Source organism: Delphinus delphis, chromosome 2, assembly GCF_949987515.2.
Source record: "Delphinus delphis chromosome 2, mDelDel1.2, whole genome shotgun sequence".
NCBI lineage: Eukaryota > Metazoa > Chordata > Mammalia > Artiodactyla > Delphinidae > Delphinus > Delphinus delphis.
Genome location: NC_082684.1, coordinates 168,259,688 through 168,277,383, shown reverse-complemented (window position 1 = coordinate 168,277,383; position 17,696 = coordinate 168,259,688). Strand labels below are relative to the sequence as shown.

General features: G+C 39.0%; 1 protein-coding gene across 1 annotated transcript in view; it reads right to left on the bottom strand.

Moving 5' to 3' along the window:
* Positions 1 to 17,696, bottom strand: part of MYO3A (myosin IIIA) — a 170,355-nt gene that overhangs the window by 19,067 nt on the left and 133,592 nt on the right. Inside the window, exons 26-29 of the mRNA XM_060003164.1 lie at positions 17,434 to 17,596; positions 15,707 to 15,830; positions 12,889 to 13,801; positions 10,981 to 11,125 (exon numbers count right to left, since the gene is read on the bottom strand). Of these exons, the coding sequence (XP_059859147.1) occupies positions 10,981 to 11,125; positions 12,889 to 13,801; positions 15,707 to 15,830; positions 17,434 to 17,596 (1,345 nt within the window). The remainder of the gene's footprint in view (positions 1 to 10,980; positions 11,126 to 12,888; positions 13,802 to 15,706; positions 15,831 to 17,433; positions 17,597 to 17,696) is intronic.

The following is a 17,696-nucleotide window of genomic DNA, read 5'->3' as shown; positions in this document are numbered from 1 at the left end:
CATGTATCCTGTGTACGACCGTCCATGGAACTATGGAGACAAACAACAAAACTACACGCTCACCTGACTGGAGAATAAGGAAAACTCAGGGGTGGCATTTAAGAGCCCCCCAATTACCTCTTGGTTGTTTTTCAAGACCATATTGATATCTGAAAAATATATGGGTATATAGCTCGAGGTGAAAACCTACGTTAACTTTTTTTCCAAAGAGCCAAATTTGGGAAAATTATTTATTCACTGCTCAGTTACTTTCTCAAATTGCCCTGTAAAAACCACAGAATAGAAGAATACCTGATTTTAAACAAGCAACATTCAGTTTGTTTCTGGCCTCCCCCCCACCTCCCTGCCCCACTCATACTTTGTAACAGATAGGTGGTTCTTATCAAGGTAAGGTGAAATACACCAATATTTTTTAAAAGCTACTATTCCTTATAAGGACATGTCTGGTCACAGGCATGGCCACAGGAGGTGGCAAGACAGCTTTCAGTGGCACAAGACAGCCTGGCAGCAAAGATAACTTATCTGGAGATGGCATTCTAGTCTTCTCCCACCTGGTGCGGAAGCCCTGTATAGGCTGCAGGAACATTATTCAGATTCTTCATTTTGTACAGAATGGACTCTGAAGGTCCAAGGTAGGGAGGGATGGAGAGTGTCCACTCTACTGGAGAGCAAGCACTTGGCCCTCCCTCCACCAGCCTCTCGGCTTCTCTAGAGCCCTGTATAGATGCTCTTGTCAGTGAACCCCCTGACACGCAGGAAGATTAAGCTGATGCATTTACAGGATTCCCATTCCAATTCTGCAGTCTTGTATCCCTAGTTAGATTAGCTAGCAGTTTGCTAAGGTTCTTCTATGAAAGATGAATTTGAAGGGCTGTTTATATTCCATATATGAATGTGCCATTACTTATTAATCATTTTCTTATTGTCTAATTTTATTTTTGGCCATGTACGTAATTTTTCTCTTGCAGCTCTGATTAGTTCCTTAGGCTATGTTCTCATAAGTGGGCTTACTGGGTGAGTGACAGAAACGATTTCAATGCTTTTTTACATATTTTGCCAAATTACTTTTTGAAATGTTGCGTCTTTAGTCTCACCATTAGCGTTTGAGGATAATTAAACTAGCACATTCTTGTCACCGTTAAATATTTTTTCATCCCTGCCATTGTGATGAGTAAAAAATAGTAACTTAATTTATACTTTTAACTTCCACGGCAATCATATATATGCTTGTTTTCCATGTGCATTTGTTCTTCTATAAATAAATCAATGTGTCCATTTTTCCATGGATGGTGTCTGTGTTTTTCCTAATGATTTATAAGAGCTCTTTCTATGTTACATACGTTAACCACTTCTCCACTTGTTCTATATATTTTATCCAGTTTGTCTGTAGCTCTTTAACTTTAAATGAGGCTTTCTAATGTCTAGGTTTTAACGTTTACACAGTGCAAATCGACCACAGTGTTTCTTTGTAATGCTTTTTATTACTTCTTATGCTTTGTCATTTCCTAAGCAGAGACTGTGAAACAGTCAATTCATATCATCTGGTTTCTTCCTCACATTTAAATCATTAATATATCTGGTAAATATTGGGGTATTCAGTATAAGGTAAGGCTGTTTTATTTATTCTCCCCAAATCAGAAAAATTTAAGCATTATATGTCCATTTCTTATTGGTTTGCTGTATATCTTTTGGGGACAGGTTTTTATAAATACTACAGTCAATTTTAGGGCTATCTGCTCTGTTCCATTAATCTGTGGTTGATTTTCATAACAGAGGCATATGGTTTTAATGGTAGCTTTATATTATTTGTTCTACCATCTAAAAGGCAAGACCTCATTTATAATTATTCTTTTTTCCTGAAATTTACAAATGATATCTAGGGACATTAAGTTCTGAAGAAAATCTCATAGAAATGGAACACAACTTTTTTAACCTAGAAATCAACTTTAGAATATGTTTACATTTTCTTATCTTTCAATCCAGAAACACAGTGGGTCATTCCACTGTCCACTCTGCTTTTTTTTTTTTAATCTTTCTGTGGTTTTCTTGCTAACTTTATTTCAAGGTATTCTATTTGTTTTTGCTCTTATTTCCAATATGTTCTTTTCCCATTATAAATTATTATAGGAAAGCTACGTATCTTTGCTGAATTCTTTTACAAGTACCAATCATTATTTTGGTTCATTCTCTGCATTTTTATTGTCAAAATTCATGTTGTCTTCTAATACTCCTATAATCCTATCTTCTTCTTTTCAATAACCATGCTTTTCAGAAACTTCTGTTGCTGTCCTATTGCTTCAGCTAGAAATTCCCAAATAAATAACGTAACAAAGTGTTGTTACTAGCATCCTTACCTTCATCCCGCTTTTTAAAGGAACTGCTTTCAGTGTTTTACCATTATTATGATGTTGACAATTGATTTAAGAAATATACTCTTTATATTGCTAAAGCATCTCCTATTTCTAATTAAGTAAGAGTTTTGCTTTTCATTAGGACTCAGTGTTAGATTTTATTGAAAACTGTTTTAGTTGTTTTACTAAACAATGGAACAATTACTTGTTCCATGAATTTTGAATGCACTTGTCTAAAACACTGTGAGTTCCTGAACACTTTTTTAAAGAGAATTCTTTGACAGACACATCATCGTACTGACTATGTCTTCTCAGAAATTTACACTTTAGCCTCGTATTTGTCTCTGTGAAATTGCATTCATAGCATGCCAAGATTTTGATATTATCAATTATAGTTATTATAATACTGTTCTTATTTCTATTTTTTTGTGGCTTCTTTTTTAGGTAATTAGTCTATTTTGTTTTATTTTCAAAAAATACTATTTTAGCTTCATTTAGATATCTGGTATATTTCTGTCTTATCAAAATTATTTCTCTTTTTGTGTTTTTCCTGGGGCTGAAAAATACTTGTTCTCCTTTTTTTTAAAAAAAGAAATCTTACTTTACATCCTTTTTTAATTATTTTCTCTCAGTTAATCATGAAAACATTTAATGATCTGAATTTTCCCATGAATATAGATCTGGTTGCATTACATTCATAGTTTTTATATATAGCTATTCTCATTTTTATTATTTTGAAATAACTTATAACTCTAATTATAATTGCCTCACCTCAGATTTCATACTGATTCTTAATTTTAAGACTTATTTTTACACTTCTATCTCAATTGCACCATGGTCAGAAAATGTAATCTGGTTCAGTTCTGATATTTGGGAGTTTATGGACTAGCCCAGTATGTCTGTAAGAAAATTTTAAAAATACACTAGATATTTAAGAAGGTATTTTCTCTATGTGATATGAAATTATAAACTCCATGTGAATTTACCTTGTTGACTGTATTATTTTGTCAAATATGCTATGTAATTTCCCTTTGAACTGATCTCATAGCTAAGTAATATCATGTCAAAATATGTAAAGAAAAAACTGTTTCCTTTGCTGAGGACATGGTTAGTCTTTTCTTCGTGCATTTTTTAATCAGAAATTTAATGGGAAGTTGGGGGGAAATATACTGTTCATTGCCTTCCTGCTTCCATGGCAGCTCCATGTTCTCTGTAGTGTAGAATAGATAAAAATTGTGGAATGAGAAGAAATAATTTGAGTGCAAAAAATTTAACTATTTCCATTTAATGCTTCTAGGTCAACTGTTCTGTTGGAATTAAGTCAGTTAACTCATCAAAATCAATAATTTACACTTGATAATTCAGAGTGTAAACCCATGTATGGCAAACTGCTTTTATGGTTAGTATTTAATATAACTGAAATGCTAAAAATAAATGATACTCACTGAATTGTAAGGGTATAAATAAAATCATTTGCTTTTGGATACTGAAGGTTGTCGTTTTTTGAAAGATTTGGGGGGAATTAGTATTATTTCTTATGAAGAGAGAATAGTAGCAAACAAATGTAAGAAGATAAGTGATCATCAGAGGTATGTTGGGAGGAAAAGCAATATAACTTCTGATCTCTCTTTACTTTCTACTCTTAATGAAAAACAAACTCCTATAAAGTATGTGACCCAACATTATTTGAGCTACCTGGTCTTCACATGGCTATAAATATGTTTACAGGTACACGTGCAGACATATTCTTGGGTAGTTTGCAAAATGCATTTCTAGGACCAGCATTACAATGGTAAATTGACAGGCATACCTTACAACAAATACCAAATCTGCACCATAATAACTGAAAATATTAGGACTACTGCATGAATCTAGATGCCATAAGAATTTAGAAATAAATAGATTGCTCTTTTCTTCTGACATTTACTCTGAAAGCATTTTCATTATATCTACTGTATGTATGCATGGCAAGGGACTGCTTTGATTTAGAGTTGAATTTACTGATGGTATTATGTAAATGAAGCATGGGAATTATCATAATGTCCTTATTTGTTAACCTTGCAACCCATTAAAAAAATTACAGCCTGTTGGACAGTCACAGCTTCTTTGTAAAAAGAGGGAAAGAAAATATGCTTTTGTGTTACTAGGGTATATTTATCCTACAATCAATCTTTTTCTTCTCTTCACAGAGGTCAACACAATTGCCAGGTGCACCATAGTTAAGAAGAAATGCCCCCTCCCCCCAAAGGAGCAACTCTGCACATTATTCAAAGTGAAATAATGCAATGTCATCGTATACTTCTGAATACAACAGCATAGGCTCTGTGATCAGATGGCCGCACTCTAGTTATACAAATCCTGTACTAAATTCCTCTCAGTGAAAATGCAGGTTCAGTTAACTCCTGTCAGTTTCAATTGATAATGATTATTATCAAAACAAAGATATAAAACAAGCAGTTCGTGTACTTACCTAATTTTATTTTTAAACTTCTTAATTAGTTCCTCAGTTTTCACTTGGACATTATTTTACTTTCGACACTTTCGCACATTAAAAAATATGTCTCACAGAGAGAGAACCTTATAAAATAAGGTTACAGCTTGTTAAAATAAAGTTGAAAATTTAATTATTCTCATTTATTATCCATATTTTCTAGGGCTTGCTTTTTTTGTTTGTTTAATCTTTTATTATAGAAAATTTCAAACATGCACAAGAGCAGAAAAGAACAGACAGAATATAGCAGAATGAACCTCCCTGTACACATCACTCAGTGCCAACAGGTATCCAGCCCAGGCCGATTCTGTGCTCCTTTTCTCTTAATCTGTCTTTAAATCAAGCTGAACCACCAGATAACCATACATTCAAGATATATTACTGGCCCCTTCACTGTTTTCACCACACGACCATTAGGCATGATTATAACTTAGAATACCCTGATGAATTTTCAAAGTGACCTCTAGAAAAAATTTGCTTTTGTACTTTTTTCTAAAATAGATCTTCATTGGAGCATAACTGCTCCATAGTACTGTGTTATTTCTGTTGTACACCAACGTGAACCAGCCATATGCACACATATGTCCCCATGTCCCCTCCCTCTTGAGCCTCCCTCCCACCCTCCCTATCTCAGCCCTCTAGGTCTAGGGCTTTCTTCAGAATAGGTAAGAAGCTTTCCCAGGTCACCTTACGTAATCCAGCTAAGGCTGATTGAGTTGTTACAACGCAGTCGGGCATAGTAATGATTTGAAGATGCCTGTAGATTTTTGAGAAGCATGAGATAATGAAAGTTTCAGGTGACTATTAGGCCTACTTTAGTGACATAATTATTTGTAAACTAGCTTGATTTGGTCTTCCAAGTGAAATTCTTCATGGGGAGGTATGGTTTGCCATGAAGGTCAGTGCTGCAGCGGTGGCCTGTTGAACCCCCGCTGGCAGGTTCCACAGCGTATCGGCTAAATGCGCCTCTGCGGGGGCTGGCAGCTGACTGCACTGCGAGGTTCCAAATTGCGGGGTTAGCAATTCTGATGATCTAGGGAGACAGGACCTCTATATATTAGGCCTTCTACAATATAAGGCCTTCCCTGACTAGAAGTTTAAAAGCATACAACATACAAAAACAAAGAAACATTTAAAGAATGTAATGCGACATTTTTTTGTTTTAATAAAAACAAAACTTCTAAATCTTTGCTCCACTGGCCACTGTACTTTGCTCCACATATAATTCTTGGAGGAAATTAAACAGCTTTCCAGCCAATTAATAAGCCATTATTAAATGTCTATGGTATGATGAATAAGTGTGCTAGGGTAACAGAAAAATGAACATATAGTACATGGCATGGTCCTGCTTGCAAGGGTTGAAAATCTGACTGAGGAAGACCAAACCAATCTACATGAAATAACTTGAGGATAAGTAAACATGGACCGTGGTACTGATAATCTACTCCCTCCTATAAGTGTGCATCTGAATACCTGTGTGGGGTCTGTGATGTCTGAAGGTATGTAAGTATAACTGGGAAAATCACTAGAATTGGAGGAAAAGGGAACAGGTGGTGGAAATTCTTGGTTTAAATGTGGTCAGAAGATTGGCAAACCCAGGCTGGTTTACAGAGAAATTTAGGATGGAGTTTGATTTTCCTGAGGTAAATAAGCACATCCAAAGGTACAACAATGAATCTAGATCCCTTGCAGGGATTAAATATTGACCAAGCAATACCTGGCCCAATTTGTGACCTCAGTTTGAATTCTTTGAACTATATTTACTGTGAACTGTTATAAACTATTCAAGAAATTTTTTAGAAAGCTGCCTAGATCATTAAAATATCTGAACATAGACTACACCTAATGACAAAACCCGGCAGATATCGGAGGGTGAATCTCCCAGAAGTAGCACAGTGATTGTCAGCATCCCCCTTTCCCTTCATGTCTATTCACAAACGTGAGGGGAAGTTGTAAGTAACTGTTAACATATAGGAGATTTAAGGGATATTTTATAGTTCTCTCCCCACTTGCTCTGTCAGCATCATCCTGCACCATCCTGCATGACATCTTTAAAACCCTCTTCTGTGGCTTCTGAAGTACTGGGCTCCCTGTGTCCTTCCCACCTCTCTGGTTGGTCCTCTTTGCTGGGTCCTCTCTAGCTGACCCGTACACGTCTAGACTCACGCTCTGGTTCTCTTCTCTTCTCACCATAGGTGGATTTCCTGGATGATCTCATCTACTCAACGGCTTCAGTCACCATGCACGCATCCACCCGCCTGGTAGGGCATCTACCGACTAACCTTTGCTTAAGACTGTTGACTGTCTCAGCCACCACTTCATCTGGGTTAAGTGGTCACAACGTACAACAGTTCAGATGTACAAAAATGTCACTTGATGTTCCTAAAACTCGACTTAATTCCTCCCTCTTAGTGCTCATTTCGATTTTCTAGCATGACGTTACTGTTAACGAATCCTAGTTAAACTCAGTTGCTTTCCATTTTCTTAGTGTCTTCTGAGAAAACTTAGTCATTCTGGGTTTCTGTTTTCTCCCCGGGCCACTGCATCTCCCAGTGCCCTCCCTTCCTACTTGGTTCTGGGTTGTCAGGTCTGCCCAGACCCCTCTGTGTCTTCAGGCCACTTCAGGCCCTCTCTCAGGCACTTCCTCTGCTACTCTCAGGGACAGGGGAAAATTCAGATGTTGGCCAGGCTGGCCTTCATTGAAGAATGAAGTGAACTATTTTGACTTTCTAGTAAAGTTCTGCTGCTTTTAGGCCTTTTCAAAGTCCCTGACAAAGCAATCTTGAGAAAGAAGAAGAGTGGAGGCATCACACTTCCTGATTTTAAGCTAAATAAAAAGCTAAAGTAATCAAAACAGTACGGTACTGGCATTAAAACAGGCACATAAATCAATGGCACAGAATAGAGAGCCCAGAAATGAACCCAAGTATATATGGGTCAACTAATTTTGACAAGGGCATCAAGAATACATAATGGGGAAAGAATAAACAGCACTGGGAAAACTGGATATCCACATGCAAAAGAATGAAATTGGAGTCATCTTACACCATACAAGAAAATCAGCTCTAAATGGATTAAAGGCTTAAACGTAAGACCTGAAACCATAAAAATCCTAGAAGAAAACATAGGGGAAAACCTTCTTGACGTTGGCCTTGCTAGTAATATTTTGGATATGACACCAAAAGCTCAGGCAATAAAAGCAAAAATCAACAAGTGGGACTACATCAAACTAAAAAGCTTCTGCACAGCAAAGGAAACCATCAACAAGATATAATAGGCAACCTACAGAATAGGAGAAAATATTTGCAAACCACATACTGGATATATTTCAGACAATATCCAAATAACCAAAATAAGGAACTCATGCAACTGAACAGCCAAACACACACACACACACACACACACACACACACATACACACCAAGCGACCAGATTAAAAAATTGGCAAACAACCTGAATTGACATTTTTCCAAAGAAGACATGCAAATGGCCAACAGTATATGAAAGACTGCTTTCATACAAATCAAAATCTCAATGAGATACCACCTCACAGGTATCAGTATGTCTATTATCAAAGAGACAAGAGAAACAAATGCTGGCGAGAGGACGTGGAGAGAAGAGAACCCTTGTACACCTTTGGTGAGATGGTGCATTGGTTCAGTCATTATGGAGAAGAATATGGAGATTCCTGAAAAAACTAAAAATAGAGCTACCATATGATCCAGCAATCCCTATTCTGGGTATATATCCCCCCAAAATGAAATCAGTACCTTACATGATAGGTTTATGTTCACTGTAACATTATTCACAATAGCCAAGATATGGAAAACAACCTAAGTGTCCAGCAACAGATGAGTGAAGAAAGGAGATGTGATACACACACACACACACACACACACACACACACACACACAGAGGAATATTATTCAGCCTTAAAGAAGATCCTGCCATTTGGGACAACATGGATTAACCTGGAGGACATTATGCTGAGTGAAATAAGCCAGGTGCAGAAAGAAGAAAAGCCTCATGGTCTCACTTATGCATGGAATCTAAAAAAGTCAAACACTAAAAGCAGACAGCAGAATGGTGGTTACCAGGGGTGGGGAGGCGGGGGAAGCAGGGAGATGTTAGTCAAAGGGGACAGAGTTGCAGGTGTGCAGGATGAATAAGTCTAGAGATCCAATGTACGGCACGGTGATTACAGGTAATAATACGGTACCGAATCCTGGGAATGTGCTAGGAGAGTGGATTTCAGGTGCTCTCATCACACACACGCCAAAAAAGGCAACTATGTGAGAAGAAGATGTGTTAATTAGCTTGACTGCAGTCATATTTCGCCAGGTATGTGGGCCTCCAATCATCACGCTGTGCACCTGAAAGCGTTTTCAGTAAACACACATACACAACACACGACACACACAAAACTCCCTGGATGGTCAAAAGTGCAGGTCGTGGCAAAACACTGGTGGCCTCCACTCCCCTCCAGGAAGCGTCCGCGGCCCCCCTCCACCCTCTGCTTCCTGCTGAGCCCTGGGCTGAGCTGCTTACCCGGAAGCTCCCTCCAGCACTTCACTGCCCCGCCTTCACCAGGGCCTCTGCGCACACAGCCACGAGGGAGGCTGAAGCCCCCGAGCCCCTCTCTGCTCTGCCGGTCAGCAGGCCTCCGGGCAGGGGGCATCGGTGGCATTCAAACTAATGGGCCTCCGGACTCTGACTTGCCAGGCTGCTTCTTCACGTCAAGAGGTCTGGGCCAGGGCCTGGGAGCAGCAGGGCTGGGAAGGGTGGACACTTCGTGGCAGTGTTTTTTGTTGTTGCTGTTTTTAAAGCTTCACACAAGTCTTGAAAACAATGTGGCAGGATAACTGATTGAAACATTAAGCTATTTTTCCTTCCTCCCGTATCAGACAAATAGCCGGGCTCATCTTAGTCCTTCCCTGCCTAAGGGACTTCCAGGGAAGTTGCCTGAGGTTAGCGGTGGTCCTGGCTTTGGTAAGAGCCAAACTCACTGCAGAGGTGGGGCCTGGTGCCCTGAGCGGGCGAGGGCCTCCGAGAAATAAGGACCAAAGGAAAATAAATGCAGATTCTCCCAGACAGGGCCCAGCAGGGCCATGGGTGGCCGCCCCTGGGGAGGTGATAAGGCTGCAGGGAGGAGGGCTACTGGGAGCGTGTGCAAACCTGGTAAGACTCCTGACACACCCGCTTCCCAGCGTCTCCTGCGCGAATGGGAGCAGCAGAGCCTCGCGACTTGTAGAGATCGGGAGGCCAGCTAGGAGATGAGGGTCACAGCAGTACCTGTGGGCAACTAACTAGTGACTACAGGCTTTACCTGATCCTTTGGTGGCTATATAAGGCCCCGGGGCCCTTGCACAGCCCTGGGGAAGGGGAGGTCTGATAATTCCTGAGTCTGAATTTGCCACCAGTTTAGTGAATGTGGGCAGACAGTGACTTAGGCTGATAAGAAGAAAATGTAATAGTGCATCTGGGTTTGTGCATCTGAATGGAGATTTGCACCTTCTACTTAACATACAGATTTTGACAGAAGGAACAGATATATTTCACTTGTTTGCTCCCGCTTATCCAAACTGCACCCTGCTCCCCAACCTCCCCCAACTCCATCCCTTTCTACTCCCTTTTGGCGTCATATGCCAAGTTCTAGTTAAAGTGTATATAAAGGGAAAAAAGAAAAGAAAAAGAGAAGAAGAGGAGCGCTTTCCTGGTGGCGCAGTGGTTGAGAGTCCGCCTGCCGATGCAGGGGACACGGGTTCGTGCCCCGGTCCGGGAAGATCCCACATGCCGCGGAGCGGCTGGGCCCATGAGCCATGGCCGCTGAGCCTGCGCGTCCGGAGCCTGTGCTCCGCAACGGGAGAGACCACAACAGTGAGAGGCCCGCATACCGCAAAAAAAAAAAAAGAAAAGAAAAGAAGAGGAGAATGAAATCAAAAAAGGTAGGGGGTATGTGGAATATTCTCGAAAAGTGTGTTATCTACTTATAAAAAATGAAATAAAATGAACGCGCTTGCCAAGACAGTTAAAACATTGTCACCTCAAATCTGCTATAGAATAAAGGTGGACAACTAATAAACAAAGTATCTGGCTTTGCCTGTCCCTTCGGGAAGTTCCAACTCTACCCATCTTTACCTGAGATGCACTGCTGAGAAGAAACTCGTCTAGTAATTGGCTTATAAGGATAGACACCCAGATAAAGAGGCTTCAGTTGCTGTGACAAAATCATTTCATTCAGTTTTTTCTGCAGAATGAAATATTCTTCAGATAGCTTTGTTATCTAAAAAGAAGGTCACATATCAGATTAGATCAAGGAAGAGAATTCAGTGAGCTCCAAGGTACACTGGGGTCTGGTCAATTCCTGAACTGCTCCCCCTGGGGCTCTCATGTACTTCTTCTCCAGGACTCACCCTGACCCCGTACCAAGGTCGGATAAAGTCCTCACTTGACAAAACCTCCCCCTTTGCGCTACTTGCCCATCTCACATCTTCCATTCAAAACTGTCCAACATATGACCCTCCAGAAGCACTCTCTCCTGATAACTCCTTCCCAGGGTCCCTAAGATCTGGCTTCCATCCTTAGCATTCTGCTGCTGTGGCTCTTCTGCTTTATCCTGAGGAGCCCCCGTGCTGACTGGGACTGTGTTGACCTCCCTCCTTTCCTGTCCAGGCTTCTTCGCCTGACTTCAACGCTACCCTCTCTCTCCTGGTTCCTCTTTCCATCCTGGCCCCTCTGCCTCTACCTTGTCTGTTAACACGGCTGCCCTGCTAGGTTGAAGGTGGGGCTCCTGCTCTTCTGCCTCGAGCTCTGCTCCCGGGGAGTACCGAATCCACTCCCACGGTGGTTTTGCCAGCTGTAGGTGATGCCAGGCGATTCTGCATCTCCTGAATGTGGCAGCTGCTTGGCAGGTCAGGGTCCTAATCTCTGCTTTGGTCTTTAGAGTGAGCAGATTTATCACAAGGAAGGGAAGGACCGCCTGTATATCAAACTCAGTATTTCCATGTGCTTAAAAAAAAAGTAGAACAGGAAGGGACTAAATAAAACAATGGCAGATCTATGACCAGCTAGGGGTTGGAGATGTTTGGGCCACACTCATAACAGTCAGGGGGTGTCCAAGGGCAGTTACTGTGTTTCTTGCGGGCTTAGCCACCGTCAGACAAAAGGCAGAGTTTAGAGACTCAGCAGTAATAGGTGATCCTTCTTTGAACCCATTATGACATTTCTTCTATGATTTCATACACTATTGACTACCCTGATAGTACATATTCATTTATAATATGCATTTTAGAGGCCACCTAGTGAAAATCCTTCACTTTACACAGGAGAAAATAAGGGTCCTGACACATAAAGTGATTTTCTCAAGGTCAAACACCTAGAAAGAGAGAAAGAGCCAGAGTGGGGCAGGGACAGGGGCCTGTGATCTCTCCATAGCACTAATTTATCAGAGTTCCATGTACACCCGGGAGAAGCCCTAAAGCCGACTGCCCCTTCTAGAAACAGCTGAAACACGCCTACCAATAGCACGAGATATTCTCCAAGAGGGAATTTTCCTTTGTGGCTTTTCTTGATGGTTCCTCATGGCCATGACGGAACATATAGATTGTCATCTTCATTGCATATATGCTCAGTAATGCTACCATCTGATTCTGATACCTAATTATGTCTTCTCAAAATTTGGGGTACAGAAAGCATAGACTTTAGAGGATTTTGAAAACTTTTTTTTTCAGCTATAATGGAAGATCTCAGATACATGGAAATTTGCATTGTCAAATGCCAGCATTTTAGTAGGCTGTATAAACCAATGACTAGTCTCCTTACTACACAAGATTTCCATTGCATTTTATACTATTTTTATCATAGAAATTTGTTTACAAAATTTATGGCTATTCGAATAGCACTGTCCCTGAGATGTTTTATTGAAAAGGTTTGCAATCTCATAAAAACAGATGAAACAATATATCAGTTATCAATTGTCTGTTTAACTCGGTTATCGTGGAGTTCCCAGAGATCTGTACTACTAAACAAATCTGTTCGTTTACATACCTGTTTTGAAAAAATTGCCAAATCACACGCTTCTTTTTCTGAAATTGCTTTTGAGTCTCTAACGCTCTTCATCCTGATGTTACAGTATTCCTCAAATTTTGCGGGATGGGAGTACAAAGTGTGAGTATTTCTTGCTACTTCTGTCGGTGTTGCAACCGCTTTTTGATTTTTAAAAGAAGACATCCTGTCCTTCCTTAACTGCTGCCCCCTCTTGTAGCCCCGGTATTTGCTCTGAATGAACACCGCTGCTTTGTCTTCTTTTTCCTGGGCTTGCATTGCCGGTTCGATTTGCCTCTCTTGGACCATCCCATGCCTCACAGGGTTCCTCTGATGACTGCATACTGGGGCATTCTGGGTGACCACGGACGTCTTCTTTTCTTTTTCCTTGCTATTTGCATCTTGGCAAACCGACCTGTGGCTAAGACTAGGTTCTAAAGTTTTTTTAAAAGAAGGCTGCTTAGGAGCTGAGGTCTCCTGCGCTAACCAAAATCCTGGGTAGCTTGGCCTTTCTGATATGGCCTTCCTTTCTAGATATGCTGCTTTTGAGTCTTCGAAATTCCTTTCCTCTGTGTAGCACTGATAATAATTCTGGACCACAGTGTCCTCCTTTTCCATTTTCCTTATCTTACTATTTTCTTCCAAGTCTTTCATATACTTCTTATTGGTGTTTACTTCTGCCCAAGGGTCCCCCACCAGATACAATTCTTGCTTAGCCTCTTCCTCATACACATTGTTCATTTTTTTCGGGGTCTGATATCCTCTGTTGTTACTTTCCATAGCATTCGTGGATTCCCCCTCAGCTTTGAAAGTAGAAGTCTTCACTACAGATGTATTCCCCTTGTTATTTGGAGCTGGAATGACTGTTTCATTAGTAGAGACTGCATTCTCTGTCTGTTTCTTCACAAAGGATTCCCTGTGTAAAATATATTGCATCGGAATATATGACACTAAACTAGAGTTTATTACCTTGTTTGGCAATAGCACATGTTGCATTATGTTGGGAGCAAAGCAAAAGGGACAAAAAAGCTCAAAATAAAGACTTATCAAGTCACAATAATTGAATATTTCCCCCGAAATGTCCTCTCTAGTGACAACTGTGATGGCTACTCAAATAATGAGAAAACTAGCTTCAAATTAGGGTGAGAAATATCCTAGCATAATTTCACTTACTGAGGTATCAAAATCCTAGGAATTTAATCACTTCAAGATATCTCCTTTTCCAAGAAATTATCTTTTTTGCTTCGTTCAGGATTGTATTTCTTCCAAAAGTAGCAGAGGGTACAGAGTAGTGGGAAAAGATGATTATAGTACATTTATTACATTAAGAAGACAAGGAAAAAAAACACATTTTCCTCTTTCATAATTTTCTGTGATAGCCATCATTTGTTAGTATTTGTCACAATTCTGAAAGATTTGAGAAGAGCTAAAATAATAAAAAGCTAGAAGGTGATGTAGGAACAAACATAATGTTGGGTGTTCAGTTAGTGAGGGCATACATTTAAAAATACGCTCATCGAGTCCCTAGATTATTAAAACATGTTGTAACTCAGCAGAAACCTTTGAATCTCTTGGTAGCCTTTTGTTTCTTTAAGAAGTCATTTTGCTTTTTAGAGACAAGAAAAACGTTGGTTACTTAGTTTTACATTTTATTAAAGTGTCATGTTCTCTTGTAAACTAGCAATTTTATATACAATGGTGAAAAACCACTGGCTGTTAAATTTGTTTCAGCTTCAAGACATTAAGATTAAATAGGAAATTAAAAAAAAAAGATATGTCCTTTTCCAAACAAAGTACCTACAATAAGGAGATGGGGAAACTATATCTACATTTGAGACCAGTAAGTAGGGTATGTTCACTAGGTTGCATGCTGTACTTTGATAAGCTCTAAGTCTACGGATCACAGAAAATGTCTTACAAAATTCAAGGAAAAGCAGTGTCCCTGCTATGGTTCATGATCTTGTTCATGATACGTTGGCCAAAATTTCACAGTTGTTCCTTTATTAATACCCTTTTGAAAGGACAGTTGGAATGATTTCCCCTTAACTTGAAGATAAGATCTTCTTTGAGGAGGGAAGTGTGGTCATCTGAGTGAAATGACAACAAACTCTCCAATAGGATAAAGAACACAAAAGTGGCCACGGGGTGTCGCTGACATTTGAGGCATCACTGTCAGGAACCTGGTTAGGTATGAGACAGACTGTGGACTTTTATTTTTTAAATTTTTATTGGAATATAATTGCTTTACGATGTTGTGTTAGTTTCTACTGTACAGCAAAGTGAATCAGATATATATATATATATATATATATATACATATATATATATATCTCCCCTGGTTTTTTGGATTTCCTTCCCATTTAGGTCACCACAGAGCACTGAGTAGAGTTCCCTGTGCTCTGTGCTATACAGCAGGTTCTCATTAGTTATCTATTTCATACATAGTAGGGTATATATATCAATCCCATTCTCCCAATTCATCCTACCCCTCCTTCCCCCCTTGGTATCCATAAGTTTGTTCTCTACATCTGTGTCTCTATTTCTGCTTTGCAAATAAGTTCATCTGCACCATTTTTCTAGGTTCCACATATAAGCAATATTATATGATACTTGTTTTTTTCTTTCTTACTTCACTCTGTCTGACAGTCTCTAGGTCTATCCATGTCTCTGCAAATGGCACTATTTCATTCCTTTATATGGCTAAGAAATATTACATTGTATATGTGTACCACATCTTGTTCACTGTGGACTTTATTTTGTGACTTTCCAGATGTGAAAAATCTATACTGTCAAGATGGTATAAGAATGAACATTATTTTACCTTTTATTTTCAAAGTTTTTCTTGTAGTCAAATTCCTGATCTTGAGTCTGAATGGTTTTTACTGCTGTGTTTTTCGTGTTATCAATTTCTTTCCTTTGTTTCCTGGCTAGATGTCCTCTTGCAGCTGAAACATATAAGGCCCAGAGCAGTGTTAATTATAATAAATAAAAAGCATTACTTCAATGGGTAGAAACAAATGGCTTTTCACCATCAGTGCCAAAGAGGAAAATGAAATTAAAGATTCCAAATAGAACAGGTTCGAAAAAATATGGGACTCATTAAGAAGACTCTTCCGGACGACAAGCTTTAGCAAGAAAATAATTGAAGTAACTTTCGTTTTAAGGGGAGTATTAAGATGAAACTAAAATGATAGAGATGAGCTAAGTTGATGAAAAAGACAACGTGTACTCACCATTTGCTTAAAATCTGCTAATGCTTATGTTTCCTTTATTTCTGCCATGTTCAGCTATTCATGGGAGAAAACCCCTATTATCTAAGGATATGGTTTGAACCTTTTGGCCAATTATTCTTGGAGCCAGATATATTTCAGAATTCAGACTTAAACTTTTTAAAAAAAATTTTTAGAAAAGTAATTTGGAACAAATAACATATATTCTGTAAAATTCCCCATGGTAAATCAGCATTCCATAGTCAAACACATGAATGTTTCTCCAGAAAAACATACAATTCTTACCAAGTGGGATGAATAAAGGACTGTGAATATTAGGTCATGTTTCACTTCCAAATGAGTTATGAAAAACCTCTTTTTTCAGTGTTTTATGAAGTTTGGAATTGTGGATAAAGAATTAAATCCCAAATTGCAGGGTTTGCATTTTTGATGTCCCAGTGAGAAGTGAAGGGCTTAAAATTCCAAAAGATGATGATGAGCTCTTACGGACTGACGGATTGGAACCGGACCTTGAACTGAATCTTTTGAATGTCAGTCAGCTACTCTGCCCACCACATCAGTGTTCTTCAGAATGTAGCTTGCAAATAAATAGTGGATCATAAGATCGATTTAGTGGGCCAAATCTAACAACTAGAAATTAAATGGAATAAACCAGAATAGAAAAGCATCAGAATGCAGTGCTTGTAGTATGTGTGTATATCGGGTTACAGAGTAAAATACATTGTTTGTTATGGGTATCTAGTCAAAAGTTTTTGAAAGATATTGTATTAAGCCATGCTGTGTTCTAAATTTAGCTTCTCATAGAAAAATGGAAAGTGAAATCCAAAGTCTATTAATACATTTAATAAAAACTTGTGAAGTATGATTATAAATATTATTTCCCTACAGTTAACAGAAAGAAATGGATGCCCTTTAGCAGAGTGAGATTTCATTAAGTTGTCAAAAATTATGGCAAGTGTAACCTTTGGAATAAAGTAGGGAAAATGTTACTGCCCAATGGGTTATAATAATATGATTCTTGAGATCTACAATTAATTCAGTCACTTGCTGTAGCTTGCACAATACGTCAATTTTGTTTCATTGTGACAGAAAATTTGAAAATTATTTTCTTTAAAACAAAACATTTATTCAGATATTAAAAGTGTCAGTCACTACAACAATCATTCAGATTTAGCACAGAGAAAGTATCAAGGTAACAGAGTTTGGAATTAAACACGAAAGCGACATAAGAATTGGAGGTAAGTAAGATTTGATTTCATGCACACATCTGAACACAGCATTACGTTCTGTTACACGGTGAGATGGTCTGAGTGATTACCTGACTGTATTATGATAGCGCTCTCTTTCCTTTTCCTCTGTATTTTTTGGTATCTTCTTGAGCCCAAGAATCCTCTGACACAGGCTTGAATCAAAATAAGCTTGTCGATGGCTTCCTTTCGCATTAAATTTAACTGTTCCACATGATAATACTTAAGGAACACCTTAAAGGAATTAAAATAAAACAGAAATAAAACTACGGCATGCAGGTGTGGAACAGTCATGTGCTGTGCTCTGAAGACTAGATTATATTCTAAACATTTT